General features: G+C 39.1%; 1 protein-coding gene across 7 annotated transcripts in view; it reads right to left on the bottom strand.

Moving 5' to 3' along the window:
* Positions 1 to 25772, bottom strand: part of SH3KBP1 (SH3 domain containing kinase binding protein 1) — a 415998-nt gene that overhangs the window by 17412 nt on the left and 372814 nt on the right. For all 7 annotated transcript variants that reach the window (XM_072615333.1, XM_072615332.1, XM_072615331.1 and 4 more), the window contains one exon: positions 17302 to 17387. In XM_072615333.1, coding sequence (XP_072471434.1) covers positions 17302 to 17387 — 86 coding nt within the window. The remainder of the gene's footprint in view (positions 1 to 17301; positions 17388 to 25772) is intronic.

Genomic DNA, 25772 nt, shown 5'->3' with positions numbered 1-25772 from the left:
ATATTTTCACATGAGTCATAGTTGTGAAAGAAGAAACATAATAAAAAGCTGCAAGAAAGAATACAGTAAGTGGGAAAAAAATGCTTTGATCTGCATTTCGAGGCCAGGAGTTCTTTATCTGGACATGGAGAGCATTTCCTCTGAGTCCTTTGCACTTGTCTTGGATCACTGTGTTGCTGAGAAAGCTAAGTCATTCAAAATTGATTAAAAATTGTTTAACTTTTACAAATCATAACTTCTCACTGTATCTCAGACTAAATATTAGCTCCAAGTGAGGCAAAGCCACCAGCCTCACTCTAGAAGCAGGGTTTTCCTTGGACGTCTCCCATGCCTCGAATGCTCTCACTCCTCACCTCTGCCTCCTGGCTTCTCTGGCCTCCTTCAAGTGCCAAAAGAAGTCCCCTCTTCTGGGGGAAAAAAACCCTTTCCAGTCCTCCTTAATTGTAGTGCCTTCCCTTTGAGACTATTCCCAATTTATGGTGTATAAGTCTTTTTTGCACATAGTTTATACCAGACTGTGAGATCTTCCCAGGCAGCAGTTCATGGGTTGCTCCACGTCCTCTTCGTTGTATCCTCAAGGGCTTAGCCCAGTGAGTTGCAGTTAATAGGTGCTTAAGGAATGCTAGCTGACCTATTTTTGAAGAAAACTTTTAGCATATTAAATCTCATACCAAATGCAGTGAAACTGACCTAATAAGGAAGCCCTGGCAGCAGGAGTGGATTGACTTGCCAAAGATCTGCAGCACGAGTTCAGATGCCTGATGCAGGGAGTTCATCAATTACCCAGACCATCGATCATTTTCTCACTTTAGGATAATCACTCGCTGTTTGCAGCACACATTTCAAGAACAATGTATTTGTGAAAGAACAGACTATTAACAATAACAGATAGCTAGCACTTTAAGATTTGCAAAGTGCTTCACAAATTTTAACTTCACAACTCTGCTATCCCCATTTTACAGAAGGAGAACCTGAGGCACAGTGAGGTTAAGTAACTTGGCCAGGGTCTAACAACTACTAAGTGTTAGGGCCACATTTAAACTCAGGACTCCCTGACTCCAAATCCAAAGCTCTAACCACTGTGCAATCTACCGCATTTTACACAAAAGAGATAACCAAGTATTAGTTCAGAGTCCTCTTAGCAGGACTGAGATAAATAAGGGGGCAAGTCGGGAGAGCATTAACGAATATCCTCCCTTCCCCCCAACAGGTTCATTCGCAGCTAGGTGGAGAAGTAGAGAGAGAACTGAATTAGTCAGGAAGACCTGAGTTCTAATTTGACCTCAAAGACGTACTAGATGTGTGACCTTGGGCAAGTCACTTAACCTCTATCTGTCTCAGTTTCCCCATCTGCAAAAGGGTGTATATGGGGACTATAACAGCACCTATCGCCCAGGATTGTTGTGAGGATCAAATGAGATAATATTTTATGCTTTGCAAATCTTAAAGTTCCATATAAATGGTAGCTATCCTGATCAGCATATCAGAGCTTCTTTGACTATAAAATTCTGCCCAATCGGGCAGCACTTTCCACGTTTGGCTTTCTCCAGGGCCTGTGTCTCTCTCCCGTATTCTTCCTGGCTCTCTTCCCCCTGAACGGTAGGCTGGGGGTTCAACGATTTGCATGAGGTGACCCAGCTTCCTGTAGATCTAAATCAAGCTAGCCTCTTCCATTCCACCTTGACCTGAGCTGTCACCACTAGGTCCAATTACTCTCTGACGGACTGCACTGACCTTCTTTGCCCTGGTGCTTATTCCTTTCCTTCCTCATTTAACAAACCTAAAGGGAGTGGGTGGGAATATAGAGACAGAAGATTGCAGGCAGTCATTTTACAGGATGGAATGAGTCCTTGGCTAAATGGATGCAGGGACAGCACTTCCATGCCTATTGGAAAAACTGAGAAGAACTACAGAATTTCTTTCTCGAGAAGGCAAGCTTTGGTCAGAATACACACTCTTTCCCAAGGAAGTGGAGGATCCTTGCTGGAATGCTGAGTTATTTTTCTAGGTATTTTCTGGTAACTGTAACTTTATAGCAATGGCCTCCCTATGAGGGGAGATCATTGGTCACGCCTACTTGATGCTCTCAGCTGGAGGGGGTAAAGATGGCATTGCGAGCTACCTAAATGTCAGATGAAATCTGCATATACGTAAATCTCTCCCTTCGTGCTTCTATATGCAATTAGCAGGATAGAAGTCTTTAGTCAGTTTTGCTGATTATAACAGTAAAACCCTAAAAAAAGAGTTTTGTGGATTTTTAAAAAACATTTTAAATTCATCTTTTTCCCCAATATTTTTTACATGCTAAAAACATTCCAAGCATGTTTACATGATAAAGCAAAAGAAACTCAAACCTTTTTGATTTGGGGAATGCAAACACTCTTAGCCCATAAAATACTGAATAAGCTACTTGGTCTGCTTCATCTCTGGACCCAGCCTTTTGAGACACAGAACATGAAGAAAGAATTTGGTTCAAGGGACTTTGGCTAAAACATAAAGAAACCTTTCTCTCAGATGAAAGGGGATCACAGGCTAATGGAAAAAGAACATTAACCAGAGAGTACAACAGATGTTATCTGATTCCTGGAAGAGGCTCCCTTCATTGACTTCCTGACACCAAATTAATTATTTCTATGGCCAAACAAAGAAATGACTACATGTTCAAAAGCTTTCATTTTAATTACAGGTGATAAAAGTAAGGACATCTCTTCCAGAAAGACCTATACTTACACCTGCTTTATTTGTTAGTATTCGAGGCAGCTAGGTGGCCCAAGGGATAGAGTTACAGGTCTGAAGTCAGCCTCACACACATATCAGCTGTGTGATCCTGGCCAAGTCATTTAACCTTTGTTTGCCTCAGTTTCCTCATCTGTAAAATGGGGTAATAACAGCACCTACCTCCCAGCATTGCTGTGAGACTCTACATATTTTTGTAAATTTCTACTATATAGGGAAATTTATAAGGAGAACCAGAAGACTGTATAATTGATAAACTAAATCATTTCCATTTTCTTTCTTTTTTTTGTGAACAAAAAAAATGTAATGTTTGAAAAAAGGGACATGGATAAGTGACTGGCATAACTCTACAATTTTGTTTTCCCCCATTTGTGAAATGAAAATGACATGTTTCAAAGAGATCATACCAATGTCATCCATTGTGTTCAGTTGATACTCAAGTCTCTCTTAGGTACAATGGTATAGTAAACAGAGGGGTTGACCTTGGAGCTAGGAAGACCTGGACTCAAATCCTGCCTCTGGTACTTATCAACTGGATGACTATGGAAAAGCCCTTTAATCTCTCAGTATCCTCAAACCACTCTTTAAGACTTTCTGACAATCTGCACTAAAAAAAGGCATTTCCACGAAGAGAGTTTCCTACACTGATGAAATCATAATCCAGACCCAAAGAAAAATTTTCTTTACCTATACAGTTGTATTTACTGTGTACAATACTCTTTTAGATGTATTTTCTTCATATAGCTAGAAGCTGGTTTTATAAAAAAAAAAAACAACAACTAATAAACCACTGGTTAAATTGATTTTTTTAAAAAGAAAAAAAAACCAAATTATCAGTATCAAAAATGAAAAGGGAAATTGACAACCAATGAAGATGAAATTAAAGCCATTTTCCCCAACTACATGCCAATAAAACTGACAATCTAAATGAAACAGATGAATATTTACAAAAATATAAATTGCCCAAAATAACAGAAAAAGAAATAGAATGCTTAAATAATTCTATCTTAGAAAAAGATATGGAACGAGTCATAAATTAAGTCCGTAAGAAAAAACTCAGGACTAGATGGATTTACAATTTAATTCTACCTAATATTTAAAGAATAATAAATTCTAATACTATAGAAAATGTTTGAAAAAATAAGTGGAGACACAAATATGATTTTGATACCTAAACCAGAAAGAGCAAAAACAAAGAACAGAAAAAGAAAATCGTGGATCCATTTCCCTAACAAGTGCAACAATTTTGAATAAACCTATTAGCAAAGAGATTGTAGCAATACATACCAAAGACCATACACTACGACCAGGCTGCATTTACACTAGGAATGCAGTAGCAGATGTGGGGTTATTTTACTTGCATCAATCCATAGCCTTTCCTTTAATTCTTCATATTCATTACTCTTTGTCACAATAAAATTCCGTCATATCTATATGCGACAATTTACTCACCTACTACCCAATAAGGGGGCACATCATTCATTCTTAACTAGTTGTAGTCAGAAATAGAAATGCTACTGCTATTCATGAGTCATGCCTGACTCTTCATGACTCCATCTGGGGTTTTCTTACAAAAGATACGGGGGTGATTGACTATTTCCTTCTCGAGCACATTTTACAGATAGGGAAACCAAGGCAAACAGGGTTAAGTGACTTGCCCAGGGTCACACAGCTAGTAAGTGTCTGAGGCCAAATATGAACTCAGGTTTTCCTGATTCCTGCCCTGGCACTCTATCTAATGTGCCAGTTAACTGCCCAGGAAATACGAATAACACTCCTGTAAACATATTTTGTACAAATAAGTATTTACTTCAGTAGGCTCCTTAAGTTATACACTTAATAATGAGATGATGGGGTCAAAAGGTGAGCACAGTTTTGTACCTTCGTCTTATAGTGCGTTCCAAAATGGCCGGAGCAATTCAGAGCTCCACCAGAAATCTGTTAGCATGTCTGCTTTTCCAATTTCACTAACTTTGACTTTCTCCATCTTTTTCTATCTCTGTTAATTTGATGAGTATAAAGTGATACCTTAGAGCAGGAGTCAGAAAACTACAGCCAACCCCATGAGCTAAGAATATATTTTTACATTTTGAAATAAAGTTTCATTTTATTTAATAATATAAAAAACCTTCTTAGTTCCATCACTAGTTTGTGGACCCCCTGCTTCAGAGCAACAGTTCTCAAAGTGTGATCTGAGAACCCTCTTGGGAACCCAAGACCTTCCGAAGGGATCCAGCAAAGTCAAAACTAATCTTACAATCATACCATGAAATACTCTTTCCTTTTCCAGTTCCCGATCTGTGTGAGACCAGATTTTACGGTTAAAAGAAAAGCCAAAAATGTTTATTTACTACACGCTAAACCCTTTACCAATATTATCTCATTTGTCCTCACAACAATCCTGGGAGGTAATGCTATTATTATCCCCATTTTACAGATGAAGAAACTGAGGCAAATTGAGGTTAAGTGACTTGCCTAGGGTCACCATACACCAAATTAGTGTGTGAAGACAGATATGAACTCAGGTTTTCCCAACTCCTGGCTCAGGGTTTCATTCAATCAACAGACTGAATGCTGAAGTAGATATGAGAATCTAGCTGTCTACTATCTATTAAGCCAAACATTAAAGACATTTACAAAAATATGTAAAACAATGCCACTATTCTCACTAAATCTTTTATGCTTGGGAAAAGCTAGTTCATTGAAATATGTTGTATTAACACGTAACAGAGTTACATAAAATGAATTAATATTTTAGAAATCAGTTTTAATTTCAAGTAAAGTAAATATTCCACATAAACAAAAGCCCTCCAAAGTCCTTTAAGAGTGGAAAGGTGTCTGAGAGCTGCTGCCTCAGTTATTCAATTTTGTACTTCTCTGCTTATTATCAATTCTGAAGAATTTTTCATTTCTTTGCCTATAGCAGCTGTCAATTTCCTACTGATTTTGGAGTCCAGACTTTTGTTAGAGATGTCTAATGCAAAGATTTTTCCTAGGCTGTCATTTTTTCCTAATCTTGGCCACATTGCTATTTTTTAATGCAAAAGTTTTTATTTATCTCAAATAAATTTATAAGTATCATGCTTTGGATAAACATATGTATTAAAATAATCAATTTTGTCTTTAAATTTTCCTCTGTACTGTAACTGGTAAGAATTTTTATTCAGTCCATAGTTGTAAAAGATATCACCTTCCATTCTCCTCTAATTTCATATGGTATGACTTAGGATATTTTGAACTTTTATCCATTTTTCAGCCAAACTGCATCCAGATTTCCCAGGAGTTTTTATTTAATAATGGGTTCCTTCCTTGAGAATTTGTGCTCTTGAATTTCTTAAAAACTAGAGATCATCCTAAGCCAAGGGTTCTTAATCTGAGATCCACAGTCCCCCCCAATCTTCCCTTTCAAGAGGTCCATGGTTAGATTCAAGGGGATCCATGAACTTAGATAAGAAGAAATGTATCCTTGTGTTCATTAACCTCCAACTGCATCTTAGCATTTCTGTCAACTATGAATTAAAACAAAGTTGGGGGGTATCTATTGGTTTTGTCAGACTGTCCAAGGGATCCATATCCCAAAAAAGATTAAGAATTCCTGGGGTGGGCACTAGCTTCTAAGTCCAGCTTATTTAATCTATTAACCTCATGCACACTTTATTTAGTAACAGAAAGTTTTGATAATCTGATAATTAGATAATACTTTAATGTGAAACCTAGTTATGTCATGGCATTTTTTCTGTTTTTTATTGTTTCCCTTAACGTTCTTAATTTTCTTTTTCCATATGAATTTTATTATTTTTATTCTATAAAGTATTCCCTTAAAACTTTGTTAGTGTTAAATCTGTAGATTAATTTGGTTAGTACTGAAACATTTATTATAGTAACGATGCCCCAAAGCCCTGAAACAAGTTTCCAGTTATTTAAAACATCCTATATTCCCATAAACATTCCTTCTAAAGTCCTGTGTGATTACTCCTACACACATTGATTTCAAATGCTATTTAATCCTATCAACTTTTCTTGTTTTTTTTTACCAGCAATATATAGAAATGCTGCTGCTGATTTTTTGTGAACTTCTCTTGTATCTGTTGAAGCATCTATCTTAATTTTTTCTCAGTTTTCCTAGGTTTTCTAAGCTGTTTTGTGTCTCCTAAGCATTTTTTAGCCTAATTTTCTAGTCTTGTTATATATATATGTATATATAATTTTTTAAACATTATATTATATGTAAAGTATATCACAGTCATAGTAGACACCCTTGCTTCAACTTTGATTTTAGAGGACAAATGTCAGCATTTCTCTGTCGATCTCCTCTTTGCCCATTTCCAGTATGATTGATGTTCTAATGGGATTTCCTAAACAACTGCATTCACACTCTGTTTATTCACATATTTATGGGAAGTCAATAATCCTCATGCCTTTTACCAAGCTGTCTTTTAGCTCTGTTGTCGTCACTTTCTGGCATCACAATTTTCCTCCAGTTGTACTTAAAATTTTTTTCATAATATCTGTCTAGCTACCTCTTCATTTCTATCTTCCACTGGGTTCCGGAGGTTCCCCAGAGGATAGAGTCAGTGGTGTATGGATATCTTCACAAGTTACCAAGTCGTTGTTTCATTTTTTGGTCATCCATTTTAATTTAGATGCTCAGTTTTCTGGTTTCCCTCTTCCTAATTCTTAATGAGGTTATGAACCATTTGGAAGGCTCTCCCACAGACCCAGTGTGGCTTCTTGGGGGGAGGACCACCTTTCCTCACCTGTTCTTTCTTGCTGGAGATTGTTCCTCTTTATCCTTTAATCATAATTACTCCTTGCACTGGGGACTTTTTCTGGGTGTGGGCTTAGCTCATTTCTTCAGCTTTTCATTATTCTGAGGTTTTTGCTGTTCTTTTATTGTGAATATATACGTTACTACTTTGAGAGGACAAGAGAGAGCTAGGTTTGTGTTTACTTCTGCTGACCATGTTTCCTTGGGTTATTTTCTAGAAAAGTCTACAGAGTTTACAAGTCTCCACAAAAAAGTATTCTCAAAGATACTGTCAAAATCTCCCAGAAAAATCCCTCATGCATTCCATGACCCTCATAAAGGTGTTCAGCCAATCAGATGGCCAAGAAGACATTTGTTATACACCTACTATGTGCCAAACAGGGTTGAGTGCTGGGGATACAAGGAAAGGTAAAAGATAGGCCCTACTTCTCAAGGAGCTCTCAGTTTATCAACAATGGGAAGGCACTGGCATTCATGGGGACCAGAAACGGCTTCTCAAAGAATATAGGATTTTACGTGGCCATGAAGGAAGCCAAGAAGGTGGGAGGGAAAAGAAGGAAACAAGAACTTATTAATCACCTACTATGTGCCAAGAACTTCACAAATATTATCTAATACATTTGACTCTCCCAGTAACCCTCAGCGGTGGGTGCTGCTGCTCTGTTCATTTTATAGCTGAGAGCCTTGCCCAGGGTCACACAGCGAGTAAGCGTCTTCAGCTGCATTGGAGCTCAGGGTTTCTTGACCCCAGCTCCAGTGCTCTATCCACTATACCACCTGGCTGTCTTTTGGAGGAACAGATGAGAAGCCAGGGTATTCCAGGCATGGGGAACTACAGGTGAAAATGTCCAGAGGTGGAGTGCTTTGTTTGATGAACAACAAAGTTGAAGAGTGTGTGGTGGGGAGTAAAATAGGAAAACTGGAAAGGCTGGAATAGGTTACGTTGGGAAGGGCTTTGGAAGCCAACGGAGGATTTTATATTTGATCATGGAGGTCTCAGGGAGCTACTGGAGTTTACTGATTAGGGAAAGGAAACCAGGGAAAAGACATGACTAGATGTCTGAATTAGAATGACTAACATGACAGCTGAGGCAGGCAGACCCACCAGCAGGCTACTGTAATGGTTCAGGTTCAGGTGTGAGGTGATGAAAGCCTGCGCCAGGATGGTGGCAGTGTCGAGAGAGAAGGGCTATGTTCCTTCGCCTTCTGAAACGTTGCAGAAAAAGAGCAGTACTGATGAGAAAGAGAAGACTGAAGGCTGTACGGCTGTGTCATAGTAAATCAAATTTCATGTTACTAGTTACTATTTTGATTGTTTTTTATACATCTATATCTATCTATGTATTTGTTCTCATTTCTTTTTAGTCATGTTTAACTCCTCATGACCCTGTTTGGGGTTTTCTTGGCCATTTCCTTCTTGTATATTTCTTGCCATTTCCTTCTCCAGCTCATGATATGGATGAAGAAACTGAGGCAAATGGGGTTAAGTGACTCAGCCAGCAAACGTCTGAGGGCAGATTTGAACTCAAGAAGATGGATTTTTCTAATTCAGGTCTGGCATTCTATCCATTGTGTCATGTTATATTCTCTCTCTCTCCCCAGATACACACACACACACTTCCATAATATAGATACATATACACATAAACATATGAATACTTCCCTACCTATAATATATATACACACAAATACTTCTCTCTATATATAATATATACACACACATAAATACTTCTATATAATATACATATTTTCAAATACTTAAAATACTCTATATATGTATTTTAAAATATTTCCCAATTATATATAAAAACTTTTTTAATATTCTTCTTTTAAATTTTGAGTTCCAGATTTTCTCCCTCCCTCCCACCCTTCCCAGCCCTTGAGAAGGTAGGCAATTTGATATCATTATACATGTCAAGTCCCACAAAATACATTTCCATATTGATATATATTTTAAACATTGTACTGTACAGCAGATGGATATGTCATTTGTAGTTGGTTAAATATGGTATGTGTCATCATTTCTTTAAAAAGGATGGAAAATGATCATTGGTCATAAGCCTAAATCCAATCAAACAATTGTGTCTCCTGGAAAATCAGACTGGAATGACATCATTGCAACTTATACCTTTCCCAGGAATGGAAAGCATAGTAAAATGTGAGGACTGCTTGTAGTCAAAATTCCCTATCAATATTCTTTAGTAGAAGTTAAATATTTTAAATACATCAAAAGGGGCTTTTTGGTTATGGTTTTGTTTTTTGTTTTTTGTTTTTTTGCCAATTTGCCAATAAAGAAGCCAATTTTTAGTAGCTCTGAAATAATCTGTCAACCACATGTTTCAGTGGTCACTAAGCTGATAGAGAATTTTAAAAAATGGGGGAGCAATAGGGGAGGGAAAGTGGGGAACACAAAACAAAACTTCAGGAAATCTGATACCTTATCACATTTTTGCTACCCAAGTGGGCGTATAAGGGTGGAATGTTTCCTATTTACCTTATCTTTGACTTCCCACAAGAATCTCCAATGTCTCCCCCACTAAGGGCTTCTCTCTGACTGTCTACAAATAGCCTCAGTTTTACCAATGAGAAAAAGCTTCCCTTTCACCCTTCCACCCAAAGGCCCTAAGGGGCAGAGTTCTGCCCTCAGAATCCACACTGTCTCCCCATCTCAGCTGGTGGTGTAGTCTTTTTCCCTAATTATATTATAAACTCCCTGAGAGCAAAGATTATCTTTGCACGATACTTAGAATTCAGTAATCCCTTAATAACCTCTACCTTCTGAGTGTCCTACCTTCCTTCAAGACTCATCTGAAATCCCAACTTGTGCAGCAGGGAAGCCTTTCCTGGGGCCCCAACCCTATCCCTCAATTCCCATTCCAGAGTCTTCCCACCAAGATAATCTGAATTTATCCACACACAGCTGGTGTAGACAATTGTCTGCCCGTCCTTTCCCCCATTAGGATGTCAGCTCCTGCAGGGTAGGGACCGTGCTCCTGCCTTTCTTTGCATTCCTATGGACTAGCATGGTACCTGGCACACAGTAAGTGCTTGATAAAGGCTTGCTTACTGACTGGCTGACTGATCCCTGGGGCTGAAAAAGGAAAGTTGAGAAGAATTTTCGGTTTTTGAGGGAAGAAAAGGAGTTCATGAAAATGATTCAAATATATTTTCCCCCTGTGTTAGTAAGAAGCGACAAATTAGGGAACGATTCTGTGCTTCATAGAAAGTTTCTTCACTTTACAATAAGAATAATAAGAAATTTCTCACATATTTTAAATATAATTCAGATAGAGTGAAACATATCCTTTTATGGGTAGAGTTCAAAATCCATCTACTAACTAGGCCATCAAGGGTTTCTGGAAAACTAGTCCCCCGAGTTATTACATATATCTGCCCCCTCTTTGGTCCTCCAGTCTTTTTATAAATCCATGCCCAGAGGATTTTGTTCTTATAAGAGAGAGCTGCTGATGTGGCAATAGAGAATATTGAATTCCATTTTGTAGATCAGATTTAAATCTGAAGTTGGTACCTAATGTGCTTTTAACATACCTGAACTTGGCACATAATACAATATTCAGTCTATACAATCATGGATAACATTAACAGTAGAGGCAAGAACTCCTAACAAGAACATATGAAAATTTTATACCTTAAAATAGAACCAAATGACTGGAACCAGACAGAACACCCTAAAGCAAGGGATGGTCTATCTTGACTTAAGAAAACATGACTTCAAAAATTGAGATTTACTGAATGCATAAGTGAGAAAATTTGTATCACAAATAGCTCCATCACAGGTTAAAGATCACTTTTTCTCAGTGCAGTTAAAATATAAATCTGTCTATAAAAATTTGATTTTTATCCAGTCTTTCTCAAAAATACAAGAGTCTTATAAAGTGAGATTCACTGGTATTTCTAACCTTTTCCTTTCGAACTGATAAATTTTTTTTTAATCTTGGGGGCTTCAAATTCATTTACAAGTATTAATTTAACTAGCTCAGTCCTATTTCTACAAAACAGATCAAAGTGATTAAATCCCGTGGCACTAATGAGTAAACAGGCCCTAAGCCAGACACATTCCTTACAGAGCTGAAGTAGACATGGAGTTAGAAAGGAAAGCCATTTCACAGTGTAAATCCATTTATTTTCACAGCAGGTGATGTGTGGGTACCAAGACGGGTTATCTACATTTAAAGCATGGTAAGAAAAGACAGACTATTTTTGATAAGACTCAAAAAGAGATGGAATAAAAAATCCTTACCCTCATCTAGTGAAGAGGAGGAGTTACCCATGGTAAAGGGGTGGAGGTGAAGAGAGCTCGATGAGATGTGAATAGAAAGGAAAAGAAAGGCATCACTAAACACCAAGAAGTAAAGAAAAGTGGTGCAAGGTGAGGAGGAAAGAGTCATGGATTTTCTTGAATTTAATTTATTAAAATCAACCAAGATGCCATATTGGGAAAGCTACTTCTTCCCTGCTCATAAGAGAATAAGGAGCTCCATGAAGATGAGTTAGAACAATATGTAATAATTCTACGTAATAATCATTAAAAATTTAGGTATCATAAAAACAAATGTTACATTATTCAGCCCTACTCACTCCCATTCAGTCTGACCAAAGGTATTTCCTTTACCATGGGTAGCTAGGTAATTTAACATGCATTTCTACTCATTCACTAGCCCCACCAGAGACTTTGCTTGCTTTCTGTCCTGTCAAGTGAAATACAGCTTTACACCAAGAAACAGCAAACGTTTCAAGTAAGCTAAAAACTGTCAACTTAGTTTTGCACGAAGAGATTTTCCCCCTAACTAGAAGCTAGAATCCTTTTTTGGCTGCCTACACTTGGTCTGAAATAGCGATTTTCTACAATTTCACAAGGTAATTCTTTTAGAAGGATAGGTTAATTAAGAGAAGCAGTTTTATTTATCACAGACGATGGCGGTGTTAATGGGTTTTTTTTAAAGGGTGTATCATTACTCTAAGAGACGGTGGGTCACGAAGATGCAGCATGGTGTAGTTTAGATAGAGAGTCTGCCTACAAAGCAGGAAGATTCAAGACCTCCCTCTGATGCCTACTGTGTCACCCTGGGCAAGTCACTTAAACTAATGTGTTTTCTAGGCACCACTCTAAAAAACAAGAGGTACAGAGAAGGTGCTGACCTGCGCTGAATGAGAAGCGTTTCCTGAGTTGGTGGTTCCCTGGACCAGCTGAATCACAGGTGGAGATCTTATCCCTGTTAACAGTCACTCACTCCATCTGAACAGTTTCAGATGTCTAAATGACTTCTCACAATGTTATATTTTCCTAAATAAGGGAGTCATTGATGAGGAAAAGTCCCCCCTATACTACAAAATACTCATAGCAGCACTTTGGGGGATAAAGAATTGGAAACAATGTAGATACCCATCGATCAGAGAGTGTTTGTCCAAGGTGTGGTGCATTATGTGATGGAATATTACTATGCCATAAGATATGCTGGATACAGAGCATGAAAAATCTGCATGAGCTGACGCAAAGTGAAGTCGGGAGAGGCAAGAAGATAATACACATAATAACTACAAGAATATAAGTGATAATAATCACACACCAAGATATAAAGAATGCACGTGGCAAAACATGAAAAAGTCTGAGAAGACGCCCCGGTCCACACTTGTGGAGGGTGGAGGTCCAAACGTGGGCACACCTCCAAAAGTGGGCACACCGCACGGTGCTGAACTTCTTCAATGTACTGATGTGTCTTTTTTTTTTTTTTATCATTTGAAAATACTATTTGTTATATGGGATGGCTCTGTGGGAAGGAGTGGGGAAAAACTGAAATTGTGACGACACAAAACCCCCCAAAATGCATAAAAACTTATTTTGAAAAACCTAAATAAAATTGTAGTGAACTTTCCCTCAAATGATAACTTCCCCCAGGATCCAAAGCAACAACAACAAAAAAAATGCCACACAAGCATAAAATTGAAAAATAAAAGGGAAAATAGCGACCTTGGAGGTCTCCTCATTCTCCTTGGTTTCTTTGCTCTGTTTGACGCTGCTAATTCGATGCCTCCTTCTTGACCCTCCCACCTTCTTTAACCTACAAAGCATGGTTTTCCTACCTCTGACCCATCCTTTTCTGTCACCTTTTCTTTCTTCTATTCTCTAACGTGGAAGGAAACAAACATTTATTAAGCACCTACTATGTGCCAGGACCTGTGCTGAGAACTTTACAAACATTATCTCATTTGATGCTTACAACAACCCTGGGAGGTAGGTGCTATTATGATCTCCACTGCACAACTGAGGAAACTGAGGCAGAGAGAAGTTAAGAGATTTGTCCAGGGTCATGCAGCTAGTAAGTGTCTGCTTCCAGATTTGAACTCAGGTCTTCATGACTCCAGACCGGGCACTCCATCCACTGTGCCACCTAAATTGTTTAATTGTGTTACATACAATTAGCTGTTACAATAATTAATTCATTTTAAGGCTAGGGGGCAATACAACGGTCCTCAGCAGTTCACTTGGTTCCCTTCTCTTCAGCTTTCAGGATTTTGTTTTAAATGAAAAGTTCTGAATTTAGTCACAATAGTTCTGAACTCCAAGTTAGGAAAATTCCTAACCCCTAGGTAGAGGTCAGACTTACTGCCTAACCTAACATTCATCTCTACCTCTAGTCAATCCTTGGTTTCTGTTACTGAGGCAAAATTTAGTCTATTGGAAATGTCTGGGTAAGGAAACAATGGATTACATTACGGTGTCTGTGGACAGACAAGCATGTGAAGAGGAAGGTGGAGGAAAGAGTTGGTCTGTTCTTGGAACTTTCCTCAGCCTATGTCCTCTGCTCTGAGATGCCTGTAGAACCAGTGACTCCTCACTGTCTCCCTCCTGTAACCGCTCAGTCCTCTCTTTGATCCTCAAAGCTGCGCTAAAAATGTCATGCTTGCTTCGACCTCTGAAATCCAGGCCCTTTATTTCTGAAACTGCTTTTTCTTTTACTCAAATTCCTCAGGATAAAACCCCTTATTTCAAGGGGTATAGACCTTGTTCACACTGGGTTCGGACGGTCTGCTTCAATCAAAAAATGTTCTTTTGTAACAAAGAAAATTACTTATGCTGATGGGAAACCAATGGAACTGTCCTGCCCTCATATGAATAAGGCCTCATCTCTTCTTCGGATTTATTGTCTCTCAAGGATTCTATCCATTCTCCAGGTTTTAATTATCAGTGTTATGTAAATGACCACCCAATGTACATCTCCTACCCTGACTTCTTTTCCAAGTTCCCATTTCATGTTTTCAATCGCCAAATGGGCATTTTCTGTTATCCCTCACCACATCTCAAACTCTGGTTTAAAGCCAGATCTATCCCCTTTCCAAAACTAAGAAACAAACTGGTCACCTTCATTTCTTCTATATTTCCATCTAATCCAATCCAATAATTAATTCTCCATTATATATAGAGCACTGGAGATACAAAGATAAAACAAACAGACAAAAAGATTCAGGCCCTTAAGAAGCTGAAATTCCACTGGGACAAGTGGGAATAAAACAGGTGTGTATCTTTCTATCTATCTATCTATCCATCTGACGCTTAGTTTATAATCTGAGTACCTTTTCTCTAAAAGAAAAAAAAAAGGATATCTGATCAAGCACCGTATGCACTTCTGTAGCAGTTTGTGGAGCTGAAAAATGACATCTCAAGCCGAAGGATGGAGGCTGTGAAATGTAGCTGTTACAGAGCTGGCCTTGGAGTCAGGAAGCTCTTGGCTTAAGTACCACCTATGACAAATCCCAGCTGCATTACTTTGTGAGAGTCACTCTCAGGTCTCTTTGGCAACTTTCAAAACTGCAGGTTGCCAGTTTGAACTAGGAGAGGGAGTTTTCTGACTGGAAGTTCTCATACAACTGAAATCACAAGTCCAGGCCAAAAAAATGTTCAGGAAACCACGATTCTAGTCATTTCTAGAGGCAAAGAAAAGCCAAAGTTTCATGTTTCTGAAGAAAGAGAAAACTCCTGGAACAGTACATTGAAGATGAAAGGAAGCTACTCCATCAATTCCAAACCTCCTGCTTCTACTGACCACATGAGTGACCCATGGCACCCGCACGTCGACGTCTTCCTCCCTGCTTCTTTATTTATTTGAATGGATGATGACAGCAATGATCCTTAAGTATAAATATTATTAACCATAATATTAAATATTCATTATAGAATAGACATAATTAGGATTAATAATATTGCTAGCAATGATTAACGTGATCAACACCAATAGTAAGAGTTCACAACTATAAAGGACTTTAAGGTTTACAAGGCCCTTTCCTAACCAGTTGTGTAATTATTACTAACACTATTTTCTTTTAGTCTTATACAGTATTTTATTTTTTCCAATGACATGTAAAGACAATTTTCAACATTCATTTTTTTATAAGATTTTGAGTTCCAAATTTTTCTCCCTCCCTCTCCTCCCCCTTCTCCAAAACTGCAAACAATCTGGCACAGGGATGTATGTGCACTCATGTAAAACCATTTCCACATTAGTCATGTTGTGAAAGAAGAAACAGAACCAAAGGGAAAAAACATGAAAACAACTTTAAAAAGTGAAAACAGTACGCTTCCATCTGCATTCAGATTCCATGGATTCTTCCTCTGGACATGGATAGCATTTTCCACTGCAAGGCTTTTACTAACCCTATTTTCTAGATGAGAACATTGAGGCTCTGTGAGTCCATGTGACTTGCCCATGGGCCCCAGCTAGGACGGGTCAAAAGCAGGAAATAAACCTGAGCCTTACTCTAAGCCCTCTACATTACACTGTTTCTCTATTTCAACATGACAAATATATTAAAACTACAATGTTTTGACCAAAAGTCTATCAGGCTCTTCATTTACAATTCCTTTCCAACACAGCCCTTCCCCACAACACTATTAACCAGTTAAAATCCCACAGCAACCATTCTTCCTTACATGAAGGTAAAAGATTTAGTGCTGCTTAATGTTTTCCCTGTCAACTCAAGTCTATGCTTTGGCATTCAGCATCCCTCCAGATCAGCTCCAAAGCCTGTTACTTAACTGACAAAAAGGTGGGACTCTAGAAGGAAGCATACGAGAATAAGGGATGGTGAGGACGGAACATTTAGAGCACAGAATGCCTCCACCTCTTACAGAATCCACTTTGCTGCAAAATATGTGTTTCTATTACTGAGTGGGTGCAGCATGTGACCCTTGAAAGTTTCCATGTTAAATCAGTCTCTGAAACTAGGTTTCCTAAATGAGCTAAAACACAAGTCAGATCCTTCCACTTCTCAAATTTCCAGCAGCAGTACCACTCTCTCCTCCTCTTCCCATAATGTTTACTAGGTTTCAAACCTTTTCACTTAAAGAGATAAGATATGAACTACTTCCCTGTCAATCACATGATTTCTTGATTCCAAAATTAGAATAGACCCTGAATAATTTATTAATTCAAGCAGACTGGTATCTATCTACCTATGATGGTACCAAACTTGTGAATTCTGCATCACTCTCTAACACAAAATATGAACATTCATGCTGGTCTTCACCTTTTAAAAAAGGATTATCACCAACTTTCATTAGATCTAAAATCAAATTAATTCTAAATCAGAAAAGTAATGTTTTCCTTAAATATGAAAACCAGTCTCATTTCCCTCCTTCACAAAATTGGATAAAACCAATAAACACCATTAATCTTGGCCTATTATCTCCCATCTAACTGCTTGGAATAGCAGACCGCAGCAAAGCTAGTGCTCTAAAGTTATTTATAACTTTGCAAAACTATAAAATTGTCCTTACTTACCAATGTCATTGCTCCTGTCTGAGAGGTCCTTCTCTGAGGTGCTGGAGACCGTACTGACCACCAAGTCAATCTTTGTATTGTCACTCCTATATGAAAAAAAAAAAGTCCAGAGATTTAGTAACCTCGACTTATCTGATGGGTATCTCTGGCCATTTGTCACCTTTCTTGCACTGAACGCATGAATAGTGTGTTCGATGTGGGGTGGATGGAACTTTGTACTTCAATGAAATCACTGAGGATACGTAATCACTCATCAAAAGAAAGCTGCTGCCAACGAGTCTCATCGCTCCAAGGATTAGTTTTATCTTCATGCAGCCTGGTCGATGTACTGTACTCTTTCTCCCTGTGACACATAGTTCTGAAAGATGCCTATTTTGGGGACAAGTATTTACCAACGTACATAGCACTGTATCAGGAATGAAATTCTAAGCTAAAATAAATGGCACTCAACCATGAAAATCAAGTGAAATGTAATGGGACACGGACCAAAAATTTAATTGTCTTTACAAAATCAGAGAGATTGAACAGCAGCAGCTGAAAGGCCTCCATCCAGAAAACAAGCCTGGCTAGCCCTACTCATCAAAAGTTGGTCACTCTGAACTCTGAGTTAAGAAAAAAGTGTTGTTATCTCCTTGGATGGTTGGGTAGCCTGGGTCTGAAATATATTTTGACATGTTCACAGCTATATTATCTTGTGCTGATCTGACAGGCTACTAATCTGGCACCTAGTGGGAAAGGTTAGAATGCTCTTGGGGAAAAGTGGATGAGAATCCATGTGCCCATCATGTGGAGAAGTCATCTTCTGTCAGCTCTCGCCTCACAAGTAACACGTCAGTGCAGGGAAGGGCACACACAGCCAACTGCACTACATACTCACACTTCCACAAATGTCAAGTGTGGCACCTAAGTCTTTAGAGCCCCTAATCTGGAAGAAGCCAAAAGTTGGCTATGGAAACTAAAGGTTAAAAGATCCTCCTCTAATAAATTTAGAATCATAGAACTGAGAGGGAGCTTGGAGATGAGTTAGTCCTGTTTCTTTATAAATCATAAATCCCTCATACTCCTAAAGAGCCATCTTCCAAGCTCTTAATAAACCTGTCCTGTGAGGTGTCTGAGGGGCATGGAATACATCATGGATCCCAAACAGGCCAATCACAATCTATCAGATGATCTTAGAGCTGGTCGCTGCTGTTATGTCTCTCTTTCCTTGGTCCCTTGGTGCAAAGAGCAGAACGCATTAAAAAAAATCTTTTCAAAAGAAAGAAAAATATGCAATATTATTTTGCAAATGTCCCTTACAAATTCAAAGACATCTTAGTTTGGGAACATATGAATATATCTAAACTTGGTTTTGAAATGTGGAGTTTTGGCCCCAAAAGCTCAATACCTATATGAATTGGGGAATCTTTCTCCCCTCCTTTTTTTTTCCTTCAGAATGTTTAGGGAAGGAAAAATAGTCCTTGGGGTGGAGGTGGAAAGGGATTCCCTGCTGGGATATTTTGTTCTTTAACAAATATTTACATTTCTTTTCCTCATTCAAAGCACCTCAAAGATTGTATTTCCCAACCTATTGGGGGCTACGAATACTGGAGGTCTGGTAAAGAGAAGGATGGGTAAACAAGCAGAGGAAAATCCAGGACTGATATAAATGCCTGACTCAGCTAAGAAGCGTTGTGGTCAACATCATCAGAGAGTCCCAGGAGACCTCCCATGAGGAAGGGTCAAGAGGCATCTTGAAACTGTTGGTCTGCACTATGACCATCATTCCTTTTCCTACATTTGGCTCCACTGAAAGTCAGTTAGTCAATAAACCTTTATTAAGTGCTGGACACTAGGCTAAGCGCTGATGCTAACAAAGAAGGGAAAATTATAGTTCCTGCTCTCAGAGAGCTCAGTCCAATGGGAGAGACAAGATGCAAATGACTACGTACATGTGAGTTATACAGTGAGTCATCAGAAGCAATCACATAGGGAAGGAGCTAGAATGAAGGGCATTGGGAAAGGCCTCCAGCAGAAGGTGGGGTTTTAGCTGGGACATGAGGAAAAAGGAACTGAATTCTGAAGGAACAAAGATAATTACAAGCACAATGAGTTGAAAGCATGGGAAAGCTGAGCCATATCAGACTCCCAGCTCTTTTTAGTACGAATAATTATAATAACTGGGAAGCTAGATGGCTCAGTGGATAAAGTGCCAGACCTGAGGTCAGGAGACTCAAGTTCAAATCTGGCCTCAGACATTCACTAGCTCTGTGACTTTGGGTAAGTCACTTAACCCTGGTAACCTTAGTTTCTTCATCTGTGTGCTCATCCTTCATTGCCGAAGAAGACCATGCCATCAGAGAAATGATGACATGACTTGCACTTGACTTTGTTTTGAGTGAGGGAGGGCTGTGCAGGTCACCAGCCTCACTTCTCCTCCAGAGCCATCTGAATCCAGTGACCACATATTCATCAGGATGCCTGGAGATGAACCAGGATGAGGCAATTGGGGTTAAGTGACTTGCCCAAGGTCACACAGCTAGTGAGTGTCAGGTGTCTGAGGTGACATTTGAACTCAGGTCCTCCTGACTCCTGCACTGGTGCTCTATCCACTGCACCACCTAGCTTGCTTCTCTTTCTCTTTTTTTTCTTCATCTGTAAAAATGAGCTGGAGAAGGAAATAGCAAATCGCTCTAGTACCTCTGCCAAGAAAACCCCAAATGAGGTCATGAATAGTTGGATATAACTGAAAAATGACTAACCAACAACAGAAATTATAACGACTGGCATTTAAGGAGCACTCTAAAGTTTTCAAAGCCCTTTTCATACACCATGCCATCTGAAGCTCATAATCATCCTGGGATTTACTATTGTCATGTTACAGATGAGGAACCTGAACCTCAGAGAGGTTAACCATCCAACCTACGGTCACACAGCTAGTGTCAGAGGAAGATTTGAACTCAGTTCTTTCTGGCAGGGATGCCATAAACTGCCAGTGCCTTCTCTCTGAGACCATCTCCAACTGATCCTCTCTATAGTTTGTATGTAGTTGTTGAGCCACTGTCTCCCATTAGACTGTGAGCTGCTGGGTTTTTTTACCTTTCTCTGAATCCCCAGCCCTTAGCACAATCGCGGGCACATAAGAGGCACTTACATGCTTGTTGACGTGCTTGATTTGGGGACAAAGCTCCCTTCTGATTCAACTTAAGGCATTAAGCTTAACCCACGAATACTAAATTGTTTAGTCTTCAGTTACCTAATACGTACTCTAACGACGGCTAAGAACCACAGGGGAAGGGGAAGGAAGGAAGGAAAGAGTAAAAAAGAGGAAGGAAGGAAAGAAGAAAAGGGAAGGAAGCGAAGGAAAAGGTTTGTTTGTTTTGTTTAAAGGCTGGCCTTTTCTGAGATCCATTCATGGAAAAGGGTACCTCGTTGTGTTCAGATACTAGGGACTGACAGACTTCAGAGCGTGAGACAAACTCACTTGAGACAAACTCACTTCAAGGCTCTTCTTAAGATCTGGGCCAAAGAGTAAGCAATTGTTCGTTGTCTGTCTGTCTGTCTGTCTGTCTGTCTGTCTGTCTCTCTCTCTCTCTCTCTCTCTCTCTCTCTCTCACACACACACACACACACACACACACATCACAAAAAGAGGATGATTTCATATTTTCTGCATTTTAATTGCTGGGATGTGGTCATACAACAACAGTCATTGCAACAATCCAACTACTATCTACCATAGTAAGTGCTATTCTGGACCCTACATTTCTTTTTCTTTTTTTTTCTGAGTATGTCTTTATTCTTAAAATATATATTTTTTGTTAATAATTTATTTGTTTTCAGTTTCCAATAATCACTTCCATTAGTTTTATATTTTTCTGCCCCTCCCTTCCCACGAGGGCATGCAATCTTATGTGGGTTCCACACATACATTTGAATTAAACATATTTTCCTATTAGTCATGTTACACAGAAGAATTAAAATGAATGGGAGAAAACATGAGAAAAACCAAACATCACAGAAGAGAAAACAGTCTGCTTCATTCTGGGTTCCAGTTCTATTGTTCCTTCTCTGGATGTGGATGGCATTTTGGGTCGAGTCCTTTGGAAATTTTAGGCAAACTCTAGGTTTCTTAAAAGAGAATGGGGGAGGGGAAAGGAAGGAAGGAAGGAAGGCCTTCAATGTAGCCCTTAAAAATACATGGAAGGGGAGTTAGAGGGAAACACAAACAAGTGGGACAACTTTTCTGTGATGAAATTTTTTGTTGATTAGCTGTTTTCAGTCATGTGACTGTTTTCAACTCCATGACCCCAACTGGGGGCTTCTTGGCAAAGATACTGCAGTGGTTTGCTATTTTCTTCTCCAGTTCATTTTACAGATATAGAAACTGAGGCAAACAAGGTTAAGTGACTTGGCCAGGGTCACACAGCTAATAAGTACCTGAAGCTGGATTTGAAACCAGGAAGAAGAGTCTTCCTGACTCCAGGCCTGGCACTTTATCCACTGTGCCACCTGCCTGCCAGGATGCACTTAGTGTGCAATTACTATTTTTAAGAAAAAAAAAATCTCCAAACCAAGCTATATGCAATTTATGTCGTCATATACTTTTTCCTGCGTGAAAATGTTCAAGTTTATTGGTATTTGTCAAGTTCAAAAAATTTTTTTTTGAAAAAAAATTGCATTTTCTTTTAAGCAACTAATTTCCAAGCCAAAAGGCTAGAAATAATTCACTGAATATATTTTCTCAGTTCACTGATTTCCATTATGGCCTTATCACACACCAATTTGTACAACAGGTTTAGTCCTCCAAAGGAAATTTTTAGAAGGAACATTAATGAGAGAGAAAAACATTAATTTTTAATAAATTATCCCTTTTCTCCAGGGGTGCAGCTGCTTTTCCACTTTTATTAGTTTAGTACTGACTGAGCCTAAACAACTGGGTACTGTACATTCACAAAAGATATAATAGAATTTGCTTAAATTACATTTGTATGCAGGAAGTCTTATCTTTCTTTGAATACACTAAATACCAAAAGCTTATCCATAAGTAGAATTTATGTCTTGTCTAGACAGAACTATCCTAGGGTGCAGTGAATAGTGGGCAAGGCACCCTCAATCTGAGTTTTTGGTGTCCCCATGTTGGAAATCAGGCAGTGAAACAAGAAGGCAGAATAAACTGATATGTACTTAAAAGACAAAAAATAACTTGGGTCTTACATACACACATACATACTGTATAACCTACAATCACAGAGAGGCAGACTGGCAGACCCCTTTCTGAACCCCATCCTCCACCCCTGGGATCAACTTTCTGTGCTTTCCTTGTACCTTGAAGGTTTCCCTGGAGGTCCATTTTAACTGGATTTCACTTAGATAAAAAAGCATAAAGAGAAGCAAAATATGGGAACAGAGCTGGAACATGCCATTTGTAGACACCCCAGGCAAGGCCAGAAAGCTGTCTTTCATCTGAAGATGGTGTCTTCTCCCTCATGTTACTGCCCTCTTTTCTCCACCAGTGTGTAACACCCTGCTCCTGGCAGGCTGGGCGTTCTTTGAAGGACATCTCTGTGTGCAGGAAGATGTGCCTCCTGATGGCTGAGAGATCGCTGAGCATGGTATAAAGAAAAGGACAGAGAGGAGCGGGACTGGAAAGAGAGCAGGAGAGGCAAGGCACAAATCTTTGAATGGCAAATGGGAGCCCTGGAACTGCAGATGTGAAGAGAGCTGGTCCCCTCACATGTCCTGTAACTCCAGAGACTGCCAAGAGCCAACTTCTCTACCGAGATCATCCTCTTCTTAGCTGAGCTGAGATGTTATCTTGTTCAAGAGCCCATTGACTCTTGTATATTCTACTGTCTACCCTAACCTACATAACTCTCCTCATTTCTGACTTTATTGATGGTGTATATGTGGATATACACACATGTATGCATATATAACATGTATGTGCATATACATGCATATGCATGTGTGTATGTATGTGTGTATACAGACACATACATATACACACACATACGTGCATACATACTCACCATTCTTATTTCTTTTTTTGTAACAATCACTTGGCATAAGAGAGCGAAAAGCTGGCCAAGAGCCAGCTGTTGGCCTCCTGATCCAGGATGACGAGAGGACCAGGGAGAAAGCATTTATTCTGAAACCCAAGTGGAGCATCATCCCCCTAGAATACAAATATTCTAGTCTAATATGCCTCTGGGAGATAGAGTGGAAGAGGGAACATTGAGGAATCTCATCCCACTCAAGGGTAGAACTCAAAGTCTTCCTCCAAGATGTGAAATGGGGCATTCCAAATCCCAGATCAAACATTTGTCTGAAACATGGTCACCCCAAGTCCCTGCAGCCTGGATTTAAACACTTTTCAAGTTAAACAAATTTGACTTGACTTAGTGGAAAGAATGCTTGACTGGATGTTGAGTTTGAGACCCAAGTTACCACTTGGAAGCTGTGTGACTCTGAGCAAGTCACCTCATTCCTGAGTCTCTGATGACCTTATCTGTCAAAGCAGGGGCTGGACAAAGTGATAAGAAAAGCAACCCACATTTCTATAATCCTTTAAGATTTACAAAGTATTGTCTTCCCGGTAGTCCTGGGAGATAATTAATGCAAATAGTACGGTGGGTGAGGGAACCGAGGCTTTGAAAAGTTGAATGATTTGCACAATGTTACACAGAAAGTATCTGAGGCAGGATTCCAAGTCCTAAATCTATCGATTATACTATCCTGCCAGCTCTAATTCTAGGATTCTAAAATATCTACATGCCATGAAGAATGTCATTTTCTAGCATTAAAATATGCATTTACACAAAAAATATTAAAAAGTATCCCTTGCTGTATGTTGGTGGCCACCTTCATACTTTCCCTTGGTCTAAGTTCTGGGTGGGGCTAATGTATTTGGGATGTGATCCAAATTAGGACCAAACTCTCAGGAATGGTCTGTGCATAAGGTTTTATACCAAACCTAGATGTAATCCTCTAATGTTCCTATCCACAGGAGTTAGAATTGGACTCAGGGGTTAACTGGGCACTTACATGGCAAGCTTCACAGCACCCTGTCCTTTTCATGCCTTTAGATTGCTTGATGGCTTAGCCTCACGGGAATTTGTCTGTCCTGATTTTTGGAAGCAGTGTGACTTTGAAGCTAAGATAGGCATCTTAAGAATTGGAAACAAATTTCATTTTACCCAGTACAACTCTTCACAATGACCTAAACTGTTGACAATCAGAAAATGTGTGCTCCCCTTCACATTTTTCTAACTCTGCTGACTTATGATCCATTAAGGGAAGAGCCAGTCAGAAACTCTAGGCTGAAAAGATCTCCTACATGGGAGGCCAAAAGCAAACCTATTTTGAAAAATACTGTAGGTGTTTTAAAAAAGGTTCTGATCCTTCTAAGTAGGGCGACTACAGCTGGTGTTTTGACAATCATCAGACTGTAGGTGTGGAAGTGACTTTTTAAAATATCTATTTGCAAATTCCCTTTAATGTATTTATAGGATCTTACAACAATGCTAATGCATTCTTTTAAATAGAACTTCTGGATGTTTTTTTTCTGAAGCACATGTTTAGAGCTACTGACATTATCAATTAAGATGTAGTCCTTAAATAGTAGCCACAGACTCAGAGGCTGCCAAAACAAAATGCATTTCTGTTTACTAAATGGTATTACTGTTTGTGAAGGGGGAAAATGTAATTTAGGCCCTTTCTTGAGGGCAATTCGGAGGCAGCGGGTGGTAAACTGGAAAGAGGATCAAGTTTGGATTCAGAGGACTTGAGTCAAAGCCTTAAGCCTGTCTTACATATTTACCAGTGTGACATAAAAGTCATTTAATCTTTTTGTACCTTGGCCTCTTCCTCTGTAAAATGAGTAGCTTGCAAGATCCTTCCTGTGGGCAGCTAAGTAGTGTAGTGAACAGAGGTGCCAGGCCTGGAGTCAAGATCTCTTTCTGAGATCAAATCTGACCTAGCTGTGTGACCTTGGGCAAGACACTTAACTGTTTACCTCAGTTTCCTCATCTGTAAAATGAGCTGGAGAAGGAAATGGCAAACCACTCCAGTATCTTTGCCAAGAAAACCCCAAATGGAGTCAAGAAGAGTCAGACACAACCAAACAACAATAAAAAAGTCCTTTCTAGGAGTAACACTTATATGATTTATAAGTACTTTAAGGGCGTAAAAAAATTGAAGGGTTGACAAATAATATTTCTGTTGAAGCTTTTCAGTCAGGGAAGCTCCATGATGATTATAATTACTACTCTTGAAAAATGTTGTATGTTACAACATCGTCAAGGAAAATACCTTGAAAGACTCAAGAACTCGGGTCGATGCAATGACCAGTCATGATTCCAGAGGACGTGCGCAGTGGGATAAAGCATGCTGCTCACCTCCTGACAGCGAGGGGACATGTTCAAAGTGATGAACAAGACAGAATAAGATACATACACTTCTGGACATGGCCAGGGGTGGAATTTTGGTTT

The sequence above is a fragment of the Notamacropus eugenii genome, chromosome 5 (genome assembly GCF_028372415.1).
Source record: "Notamacropus eugenii isolate mMacEug1 chromosome 5, mMacEug1.pri_v2, whole genome shotgun sequence".
Taxonomy (NCBI): domain Eukaryota; kingdom Metazoa; phylum Chordata; class Mammalia; order Diprotodontia; family Macropodidae; genus Notamacropus; species Notamacropus eugenii.
This window is presented reverse-complemented; position numbering and strand designations above follow the sequence as displayed.